The 12,264-nt window shown below is 38.2% G+C and overlaps 1 protein-coding gene across 4 annotated transcripts in view; it reads right to left on the bottom strand.

Annotated features, from left to right (window-relative positions):
• Positions 1 to 1,558: 1,558 nt before the first annotated feature.
• CEP350 (centrosomal protein 350) overlaps positions 1,559 to 12,264 on the bottom strand; it is a 162,501-nt gene continuing 151,795 nt past the window's right edge. For all 4 annotated transcript variants that reach the window (XM_019976221.2, XM_019976224.2, XM_019976223.2 and 1 more), the window contains 2 exons: positions 10,682 to 10,804; positions 1,559 to 5,454 (listed from right to left, as the gene is read on the bottom strand). In XM_019976221.2, coding sequence (XP_019831780.2) covers positions 5,290 to 5,454; positions 10,682 to 10,804 — 288 coding nt within the window. In that variant the 3' untranslated portion in view covers positions 1,559 to 5,289. The remainder of the gene's footprint in view (positions 5,455 to 10,681; positions 10,805 to 12,264) is intronic.

The raw sequence follows: 12,264 nt of genomic DNA, 5'->3' as shown, positions 1-12,264 counted from the left end.
CCCTGCTTCAGACTCAGCCTGTACTCCGGGTTCTGCTTCCGTGCCAGCGTCAGTGGCCCTCTGTTCAGGCCCGCCCCTAGCTTGCTGTATCTCAGACTCCACAGGAGGTGACAGGGTCCTTCCATACAACACCAAGAGGGGTGTGTGCCATCACATCGTCCCCTCAGGCTTCGGATGGACCCGCTGGCCACGCGGGACAAAGCACTGCAAGGGACTGGATCCTGGGCGCTTTCTCGCCTCTTTCTGTAAGGCAAAGCGGTACCACTTGAGCTTGCGGTGCCGTTGTCTGTTCTCAGTGACCTTACGCACTGGCCTTTTCCATGAGTAGCACCAGCCTGCCTTTTAGCTCTGGCCCTACAGGTGGCCCCACAGCTTTGGCCAGCCAGTGAAACAGTAATGCCATGCTTCACACCTTTCTCTGTGGCAGCCGCTGCCTCCAGTTTCTGAGCTTTTCTGGGATTTCGTGGAGCACTGGCTTGCTTCTCCAGCACTCACCTCTACAGGCACTCATCACTGCAGGTCCCACCAGTGCTGGTCTCACCTTCTACTTAGCTCTGCTATGTTAATTGCCTTCTCCCATCTACTATTTTTGCATGTTTTCACTCAAGAAAACAGGCATTTGGTCTTTATTCCAAGGTTCAAGCTGTCATTACTACTGTGACTTACCAACACAGTATCTGGCACAAAGTGGGCACTCGGAAGCAATTTCTTAGAACTTGCTGCAATATGGGATCTTTTTCTGAGAACTTCTTGCATGTTCATGGTTGTGTAGGACTTAAAAGGTGTAGCAGGGACAGACATCAGGAGGCTACCAGAGGAATTCAGGAGAGATGATGGTGGTGAGTTCTAACTTGTTGTACCAGAGATCATTCATAATCCTGAACACCATCCATTTCCACCTTTGCAGTACTTTTATTCTTCCGTATGTCTAGCCCCATTCTTCTCCAAGTTGGTATATCTAGAAATAAATTATAGCCACATCACATCAGATAGTTGTTCTTCCGTGTTGTCCACTTAATTGTGACTTTCCAGGTGTGTTATATAAGGGTGATCAGAATTCAAGTCACTTAGGAGAAAAGACATTCGCTGTGAATGACAGGGAAGAAGCCCATTGATACAGAACACAATGTGTACTTTATCAGGGAACTCTCCTCTGACTCACTCCCTTACTCTGTTGGGTCCTTGTATTACATACTCTCAAAACAGCACGTGCTTCCTTTGCAGGACTTACCACATTTGTCGTGCACTGTTTTTGAAATTACTTTTTGATGTCTCTTTCATCCCCCAAGGTCAGGGATCACGCCCGTCGTCTTCGTTATCTCCCCTGCACTGGGCACAGCGCTCGGAACACGAAGGTGTGCGCGGTGACTGCTGAAGCTGCTCAGAGGGTGTGGAAGTGGCATCTGTGTAAAGAGTGCCTCCGTGCAGCCTGCTCTACTCTTTTGCTCAGGCATCAGCACTCTGCTGTCCAGTAAGAGATCAGAAGTGAATTTTATGCAGACTAGCTTTCGAAACTTGGCTCAAAAGGCAAAAAAAGAAACGAATGCCTGACATGAAATTAATTTACAAATCAGTTTATTTACAGATTTTTCTCTTTTCTTAAAGTACATTTCAGTTAACAAATCTATTTACACAGGTGTACATGGGAATTCATCCCAGTTATTTTACAGATCATACTTACAAACCACACCCTAAGTCTTGTGTGCGAAGTTGCACTGGATGTGACTATTGGCTGAAAATGGCCTGATGACCAGGCTATTTACAAATACACAGTAAACGGGTTTGTTTTTCATGTCTGCACAGTACAGTACACACAGGGAGGCTGGGCCTCCCAGGGGACGCTTTGCAATGTGTTTACCGAGAAGGCTTTGCAAAGTTCGGAAGGAAAAGCTATTAAACATAGGTTAATTAAAATGACAGTACCTCTTTTACATCAGTTTACATTTTTTCTTCACATTTTTATAATACAAAGATATCTTATTGAATTGTTGCACAACCAGTTTAAGATGATTTGTAAACATGTAAATTTCTACAATTTGCATTAAACATCATTGTAGTTTCTATCATTTGCTCTTTGAATTAATGTTTTATTCACTAGTATTCTTAAGGTAGTAAAAGAAGATGTAAGTTTGAACTTCTTGCAGAAAAGTTATGAGTCTCTAACGCTGTGCGAGTACACACTTTATTCAAGTATTGCAAAAAGCTAAGGCCACTTTTTTTCAAGACAAGAAAGTGAACAAAATTGTTTTTATCAATAGGCCACAACACTCTTATGAGCAATGAAATCTCTTCTGAAAGATAATTTCTCAGAGACCTGTAGTCACAGAAGGAATTTTCCTTTCTTTTATGTAAAAGAAAAACAAATTACCTTCCTTATTAACTACTTTTGAGCTCTTCCCATTTTTCCCTAGAGTAAAAATTCCTGTTTAGACCTGAAGAGGGAATCTATACCCTGTACTTATTTAACCCAGAGTGAAGTACCCTGGATAGCACAAATTATTTTGGACTCAGAAATAAATCTGAAGCCTATAGGTTGGTTTACTGCTAAATTCTGATAGTGCTATTATTCTAAAAGATATTACTGCTGATGCAAAGATCTTTTTCTTAGAGGAATTATGAAGAGTGAAAGAGGATGGGAGTGTGGGGAGAAGGAACAAAGATTACAAAGAGGGAGTATTTAGATTCTTGGTTAAGAGGCAGAGCTTGATTAAAAAGATCCCAATATGGAACGAGTGGCTGGGTATCCATGTTTGTTATTCCTAATGCTAACAATGAGCCCCTTTTCAATTGTATCCAAATAGTTACAACAGTAAGAAATCTGCGGATTATAGTTTCCCTTGTTTTCTGCTACCAAACTATGGATAATCATTTCTAGCAAAGAGTAAGACTGATTCATTCCTGCCTCTCATCGGAAACCCAGGATTCTCAAGACAGTAACAAGAGCTGGAGTATGTTGGGACTGCTGCTGCCAGATTCTTGGCAGCATTCTTACCAGGGAACTTTAAGTCCAGGATGCTGATTCCATGGACTTATATCATTTTTTTTTCCTTTTTTTGGAATCACAAAGTCATACAGACTAAGATAAAACTTTATTAAAAATTGATTTAGGTCCAAATAATGAGGATGTAGAAAAACAACCTATATTCCTATTATATTATTTTCATATTCGCTTATAAAAAATTTACAGCAGCTGTAAAGTTTCAGTATCATAAGGACAATGTAATCCTACAAACAGCCAAAGAATGTAGACAAGGTGTTTTTCCGTCTTTCAAACAACACAACTGAAAAGAAAAGGCTTTGCTTTTCCTTGGCTACATGAAAATAATATCTCCACACTACTGGTTAATAACCCCAAGAAACCCTAGCTTCTCTTAATCAATTTGCTCATTATGGCTACAAGACTAGAGCTCAACATCAAAAGCCTAGAAGAAATGCTGGCAACATCAATCTGAGCATTTCCCGAGACCCTATCACAACATTTCAGTGCTTTCCTATTTGTCAAGAGCTATCATACCAGTCCTTGTGCAAAATGCAAATATTCCAATGATTATTTCAGTAAGTTTCTCATAATAACAAGATGAAACCAAAGAGAATGGAAGTGTGCATAGTGAAACATTTGAGACGCAAAGGCAAGTCTGGAGGAAAGATGCAGAAATGAACGAATGTGCACACTAAAAGATTATACCATCTTTGGGGTTTTCCTAACGTATTTTGAAGGTATAACATTCCAGGATATTTTAACTATGAATCCAGTGGATGTCTTCTATCATGCTTCTAATCAGGACCTTCAATATTAAGGCATTGACATTCACGCCTAAGATTATCCACATTCTTCTAGATTGCTTGAAGAAGGATAGGACTGATTAAGAGAAACCAGTCAAGAAGGCAGGGTGCTGAGGCCCCAGGAGAGCATCACACATGCTCTAAGGTAGCAGCTGGAGTCTATATATTTTTTTTTCAGATACAGGTAATAGTTGTGAGAAGCAATGCTGCAAGAGAGGCAGAATTTGAATTTTACAGTGTCTTCAAATCATCTTATCCCATTCCTGCTACTTTCAGATGATCTTAGAAAAGTTCACTTCTTCTCATGTAATTTAACTGCCTTCTTGGACAGGTGTATGGGTTTGTTAAAACCATAGGCTTCCTGTGCAAAGACTACGAACCATAGAAGCTTCAAGACGGAAGTTTAACTATTACAAGAAGAATCTTTCACTTCTGAATAGGGACATACATTTTCAACTTAATAATTTATCTTAAAATAAATTAAAAAATGTTCTATAGCGCAAAACAAGCACACAAACAATAGACAGTTATCTTTTTGTCTTTGGTGCACACACTCATTTCCTAAATCATTCAAGTAACAGCGTCTCTGACTTCTTGGGGAGAAATGGGAGCTGAAAGTTTGAAGGCCAAAAATGAATTATTTCCACTTCTGCCATGCCTGGATGCCTGAGATGGTCCTGAGGATCTGTGATTCTGGGAGCAGCTGGTAGAGGTTCAGAAGAAGTAAGAAAAGTGCAGGAGTCGACAAGGGGTAGAAGAACCAGCCCTGCACCAGTCCTGTAAGCCCAGTCTTCAGTGAGGGCACTTCTCTGTTTTCATGCCCACAGAGGAAAACTAAGCGTAATGCACAAGTTTAAAATTCTTTAGATGGTGCTCAGAAGGCAAGGCTACCATTGATTCCTGTCAACTTGACAGTCCACTTGGTGCTGCTCAACTGCAATAATGGAAGAAAATCATCTTCAAAAGGAAATGAAATGCACTCCACAATGGGAAATAGGCACACATTATCCAGCTTGCCTATCTGAAAGCAGTTCAGGGTTTAATACTGTCTATAGAGACTATAACGTCCATTTTCTGACTTTCATGGTACAAACCAGGATTACATTTCAGAAACGGTATGATGCACATCTATATACCTCTCTTGCCTGACTTCAGACTCAAGGAAGTGATACCCTAGTCTAAGCTAAGAGGTAAGTCTGGTGTTTTCAGCCCTCATCTGAGACCAGTAGGAACGCTAACAAGAGGTGTAGGATCATACTGTGCGTCAACATCACGAGTGCAACCCTGCCCACCAAAACCACCAATTAATCCAGTGGACAGTCCCTAAAGGCAAAGGCTGTAATACCAGATAGATCACACTGTCCCATGAACTCCAAACCAGTAGTCTTTAAGAACAGGTACAAGGTCCAGAAGCACTCTTGCTATGATGGAGATGGGGTGTGTATCACGAGGCAGAAAGGCCCAGGACTCACATTAGCACTCAGTGTTCGATTTATTTGCAAGATGTCACACAAGTAGCATTCTCCCCTGTTTTTCACTGATTTGATTCAGAACATCAATAGTATCTCTGATCAAGGTCTCAAAGATCCCATCAGCTAGCTGCATCTTCACGCACAACTCGTCCTCATCATAGTTCACCCACTGGGCCTCCTCCTCGTGAAGCTCCTGTACCTAGAATTTAGAAAACAGAAAGGTTAGAACATTACTGTCACACAAAAGCTAGGAGATTAATGATATTTGCTGACTTTGTAAACCCATGCATGGGAATACAGCCCAAGGAAATAAGTCAGAGAAAAATGGTAATTTATATGATGTTATCAATAGCCCTTTTAAGCTGCAAAAAGTTTGAAAAAACTCAATTGTCGAATAAAAATTTCAAATCTGTCAACCTTGATGATATTTCATTATTTTATAGATATTAAGGATTGCAAGTATGTTGTCTCTGTCAACACAGGAGAATACATAGAGGAATTTTAGGGGGAGAGAAGCAAGCAAATTTTTAGATATAAGGATTTACAATTATAAAACGCATATATCAAAAGATAATATTGGACATGATTCTGGAGTATATAAATAAATAAGCATAATTTCATATTTATGGAGTATTTTTTCCCTTGGTCATGCCATGTGGCTTTGTGGGATTTCAGTTCCCCAGAAGTGACAGTGGCAAATACTAAGCACTGGATTCCCAAGGAATTTCTCCCCCTCCTCCTTTTGGTATTAGAATATTCTTGAAATGTGCTATTGCTCAAGTTTATTTTAAAAGTTACTGTTATATTTTATAAAAAATGCTGTCTTTGCATTTTAGGATTTGGAGATTCCTAGCTTCCCTGGTGGCTCAGAGGTTAAAGCGTCTGCCCCCAATGAGGGAGACCTGGTTTCGATCCCTAGGTTGGGAAGATCCCCTGGAGAAGGAAATGGTAACCCACTCCAGTACTCTTGCCTGGAGAATCCCATGGACAGAGAAGCCTGGCAGGCTGCAGTCCATGGGTCGCAAAGAGTCGGACACGACTGAGCGACTTCACTTTCAAGGTAAACTAAAAGGAATCAAATCAGAACAAACTGTCCAAGATGCTTTGCTTGTTGACAATAAACGTTTAAAAACTACTTATACAAGGAACAGGTTAGACTTAATATATGTAATGATACTCTGAGTGGGATGGAGGCCAGGTGGAGGAAGTAGACTGTCAACCCTGAGCCAGTCATGAATTCAGCAAAGTTAACTGCAGTGTAGAGGGTCTCAAACCAAAGTCTTCCTCATTCTATTGTCTTCCTCTATTTCTTTGCATTGATCACTTAGGAAGGCTTTCTTATCTCTACAGTATAAAGCCGACCAAATTATTAACCATTGCCTTCTCCTGCTCTTTTGAATTACAATACCCAAATATCAGTTACAAACAAAATTTGAGTATATTAAAAAAAAAGGAAAAAAAAAGCCCCAAACCCTGTATAGGAAAACTAGCTGGCAAGACTATCAATTCCAGCAAAAGTGGAAGCATAAGATAATGCAAAAAAGTTCTTGCATAATAAAAAATGTTTGTAATTCATAAAGAAATCATAAGAAAGGAAGGAGATTTTAAGTATTAGAATAAATAGGGATTTAAAAGAGTGGCAAGTGTTGCAACTACTTAGGGGAAGGAATTAAGAGACAAGAAAGAAAAAGAATAAAGCCAATGATATGTCTAAAAAAGTACCTGAGGAAACTGGAAGAACTGGGGAAAGGCAATATTCTAAGAGACAATAGCTGAGAATTTTCCAGAACTGAATAAAGACAATGAATCTACAGATACAATAAGCACAGGGAATCCAAAGTAGGAAGAATAAAAATAAATCCATGACTAGACACATCCAGAGAAATTGCCAAACAAATATATAAACACATGCAATCTTAAATAGAAAACAAAAAGAAAAGACAAATTCCCCCATAAAGGACTGTCAGCATATTCCTCAAGATCAACAACAGAGGTCAGATTATAATGAAATAGTATATTCAAATTGCTGAAGTAAAAAGAGAGTAAGAGCTGAAATAAAAAGATGTATAGACAAAGACTACAAAGGTGAAAACTGAACTCAGAATGAAAGATGAACAAACAATGGTTCCTCTATTAATTTCTGTTCTTTTCTGTACTTCCAATATATTTATTAAACACATGAAAGATTTGGAATAGTCATGAAACCAGTAAAAAAATTAACCTTATTAATAATAAAATTGTTAAAAGAAAAATGAACTTTTTTTTTTTTTTTTACAAAGATCAAAACATTAGCCAGTATTGGCAAAGGTAAAAAGACGCGCCACTCCTGTATCAGCTGGTGAGTATGTATAACTGGTACAACCTTTCTGGAAAACAATCTGACAAACACATACAAAAGCTTTAACATTCTGCATATACTTTTAATCAGCAACTCTATTTCTAAGAATTTACTGAGTAAATTATTGGAAATAGTTACAAAGATATACCATATTGCAAGATACTTATTACAACAGTATTATTTCAAAGAATAAAAAAAAATGATTAACTGATTAAATAAACCATAATATATAATTCCACAATGGACTATTTTATTTCCACAGAAATTAAAATGGAAATTTATTTTTAAAATGATATACACTTAATAACAGGAAAATCCACATTTAATTAAGTAAAAACAATCAGAATATGAAAGAAACTATGATCCCAAACATTAAAAAAAATTCTTTGTATAAAAAGAAACTCTAAGGATATTATGTCAAAATAATTAAGAATTTCTACATGGTAAGATTATCATGACTGTTTTCTTTTAAATAATCAGTACTTTACATTTTGAAAATGAGCATGATTATTTATAATAAATATAATTTTAAAAACTTATTTGAAATTTCTATTTTTGAGACCCTTTTCTTTTGAATTGACGGCAAAGTTTCTGTTTTACATGTTATGACAATTGTTTTAAATCTCAGTTCCTCTAAAATGCACATAAATTAGAATCTCCAAATGCTAAACTGGCTAAATATAATAGTGGGAATGGTGACGATGACCAGTTAATTTAGTGTTTCTTGTTGATAATGAACTCAAGTTGATAACAGTATCATTTCACTAAACATTATAAAAAATGAACTCATGAAAAAAGTTACATAGGCCCAGGCAGTTCAGCTCACTCTCCAGCCACACGGACTTTTTGGTTCCATACTCCTTCCCATTTCACGTCTTTGCACATGTAGCCTCCTCTCCCTGAACTGCTCTTCTTTCTACACAAAACTCAGGTTGTGCTTATTCATCTTTAAGATCTCAGCTCAACTGTCACTTCCTCAGGGAAGCCTTTCCTGACCATCCTCATTAGATAAGTTTCCTGTCAATGCTTTTACAATAGCTCCCTATTCTTCTATTTTTATAATTTATATTACACATTTGTATAATTATATACAATGGCTAGCTTCCACCACGGAGAAGGCAATGGCACCCCACTCCAGTACTCTTGCTTGGAAAATCCTATGGATGGAGGAGCCTGGTAGGCTGCAGTCCATGGGGTCGCTAGGAGTCGGATACGACTGAGCGACTTCACTTTCACTTTTCACTTTCATGCACTGGAGAAGGAAATGGCAACCCACTCCAGTGTTCTTGCCTGGAGAATCCCAGGGACAGGGGAGCCTGGTGGGCTGCCGTCTCTGGGGTCGCACAGGGTCGGACACGACTGAAGCAACTTAGCAGCAGCAGCAGCAGCTTCCACCAACAAACTGTAAAATCCACGAAGGCAGGGACTATGTCTATCTTGCTTACTACTATAACATTGGTCCTTAATTAGCACAATTCTTGGCTGCTGCTAAGTCACTTGAGTCGTGTCCGACTCTGTGCGACCCCACAGACGGCAGCCCACCAGGCTCCCCCGTCCCTGGGATTCTCCAGGCAAGAACACTGGAGTGGGTTGCCATTTCCTTCTTCAATTCTTGGCTAAATGCATGCAAAGATGATTTATAGGGAATATGACCAATTCAACTGATAGAAGGGTAAATGAATGTCTCTTGGTGTGCTTTTTCCTTTAATTTCTAAAGAGGTGGAAGAAGTAACATTGTGGTAATTACTAACTCAAATCTAAACCACTGCAGAAATATGAGAGCAAGTTCATCTTGAGAGGCAAAGATCTATGAACTGGTTAAAGTCCTGCTCTTATTTGTTAGGCAAGTCACTTAGTATCTTTGAATCTCATTTGTAAAACAGAGTAACAGTCTACCCTACCTCATATAATTATTGTGAGGATCAAGTAAGATATGAGAAAGAATATTTAACCAATGTTTACCTAGTAAAGTTATTACTGAGTAAATGAAGCACTAGAGGTACACATTTGGAAAAAATTGATAAACTTAAGCATTATATTTTTTTTCATGATAAAATATAAAGTCCAGAGTGAAAATGCTTGGAGATAAACCTGAATCAACTAATACCTGAGTTTCCTAAGGTTTGCTACTACTTAACATCTACTGCAGTCCATGGGGTTGCACAGAGTCGGACACGACTGAAGTGACTTAGCAGCAGCAGCAGCAGCAGCAGCAACATCTTAACATTCTTTTAGGGAAGAAAGAATGAAAGCCTTTTTTCTCCTTTTTTTTTTTTTTTGTTGCTGTTTGATAAGCACTTTTCTAATGCTAGAAAATATACTTCAAAATGGAATAAATCCTGTCCAGCTAAATTTCTGGATGAAATGATAACAGCTAATGTTTACTGAGTTATGTGCAAGGTACTGTTCTATATATATACATAAATACTCATTTAATTCTCTTAATAATTGTAACAGGTAGGTACTATTATTCTCATCTTCATTTTGCAGATAGAGAAATGAGGCACAAAGAGATTAGATAATTTGTCCAAGATTACACAAGTGCCAAAACAAGGGATTTAAATTCAGGTGGTCTGGCCCTCGTCTATACTGGTCTCTTTAAATTCAGAACCTTAAGTTTGTTTCCAAACATTTTATTTCTCAAGTTCTCCACACCTACAAGATACTATTAAGTTAAATATTCATCTACTGAATTTAAAAGAAAGCAATTTTCAAAACTGATGGGCAGAGAGACATGCAGCAAATGAAGACTTTAAGACTTTACTATTATAGACTTGGGCTTTCCAGATGGCTCAGTGGTAAAGAATCCTCCTGCCAACGCAGGAGACGTGGGTTCAATCCCTAGGTCAGGAAGATCCCCTGGAGGAGGAAATGGCAACCCACTCCAGTATCCTTGCTTGAAAAATCCCATGGACAGAGGAGGCTGGCGGGCTACAGTTCACAGAGTCACAAAGAATCGGACAGAACTGAGCACATGAGCACATCATATACCTAAGATCAATTATATTTCCTTTCCTTTTAGACTCTAACTACATTCTGATTTTGGAAAAGATGGTCAAATAAAAACAGTTCAGTTATAGACACTGACCAGGATATGATCCACTCGGTCTCTTTTCTTTCTTCCAAATTTCATCATTTTCTGCCAATCTGTTTTGTGGTTTGGCTCCTTTTTAAGACTGAATAGCTTGAGTACTTCAGTTGCTATGAAGTTCTGTGAAAATAAGAGGAATGCATGAAACACAAACTTTTTCAGATTTAGTACTTATAAAGCAGTAAACAGATTTTTGCTAAGAATACAATGTTTATTAAAAAAAAGATCACATTAATGCAAACTTCTTTCATTTACGGTTCCACTTAGCAATTTGAAATGAAAAGCATTCCCAAATGCTCAGACTTTATTCACTTAAAGAATTTTTGTTTCTATACAACATACAAAAAAACAAGTAAAACCCACTGATGAATTTGCAAAAACAAAAATCACTTTAGAGTCCCCTCTACCCAAGAACCACCGTTAGTTTACTTCAAGCTGGCAAAACTACAAAAGAACGTGTAAAGTAAATCTCTGAATAAGGCTTTGGTTGGGATAGTTTATTTTGAAGCACCAAGATTCAAGTATGTTAAATTAAAAAAATACTAATCAACACTTCAGTTTGAGAGGCATGGTAATTTTACTAACAGTATTTGAACTATCACCCTTTAAAAAAGCTTTACAAAATGCTTTAACAATATTTTTGTTGCTTTTTTTTTTTTTAATTCCTGCCTTATAGAAGGTATTCTTCAATGACCTGAGGATATAGACATACAAGATACGCATTTGAGATGCTGCCATTGCTGTTTAGTTGCTAAGCTGTGTCTGCCTCCTTGTCATCCCATGGACTGTAGCCCGCCAGGCTCCTCCGTCCATGGGATTTCCCAGGCAAGGATACTGAAGTGGGTTGCCATTTCCTTCTCCAGCGGATCTACCCAACACCGGCATTGAACCTGGGTTCTCCTGCACTGCAGGCAAATTCTTTACCACTGAGCCAGCTGGGAAGCCTCGCTATAGCAATATTAAAATTGGTAGGAAGCATCACTGTGTGTTATAATGATGTACATGGTCTGACGAATGCTGGTATATATTATGTATCTTATTTCAACATGTTTGTTCTTTGTTACCAATAAAATAATATTACTTTCTATGGTTCTATTAAAAAAAACAATGTCTCTCTCACACTCACATTCATACACACACACACACACACATGCATTCAAGGATATATCAACTGCTGGGGGCTGAAAGGAATGGAGTGCACCGGGGCTTTGAAAAAGCCCCCTAGGTGGTTCTGATAATTCATTTCTCAAAGTCGAACACTATTTTAAAAGTTTTTGTTTTTTTAATCCATCAAGCCAATCTTTGAAAACTTCTTTTTCTCCTGCTTTAAGTTAAGCAAAGGTCAGCAAACGTTTTCTGTAAAAGACCAAATTATAACTATTTCAGGCTTTGTGGGCTATATGGTCCCTATTGTAGCTACTCAACTTTGTTGTTGGTAGTAGGAAAGCAGGCCTGGACAAGATGTAAATAACTAGGTGTGGTTATGGCAACTTTATTTTTAAAAACATGTGGTGGCCTGGATTTGGCCTGTGGGCCATAGTTTGCCTACCTCTGATGTAAGCATATATCTCATAGATATC

This window comes from Bos indicus, chromosome 16 (assembly GCF_029378745.1).
Source record: "Bos indicus isolate NIAB-ARS_2022 breed Sahiwal x Tharparkar chromosome 16, NIAB-ARS_B.indTharparkar_mat_pri_1.0, whole genome shotgun sequence".
NCBI lineage: Eukaryota > Metazoa > Chordata > Mammalia > Artiodactyla > Bovidae > Bos > Bos indicus.
This window is presented reverse-complemented; position numbering and strand designations above follow the sequence as displayed.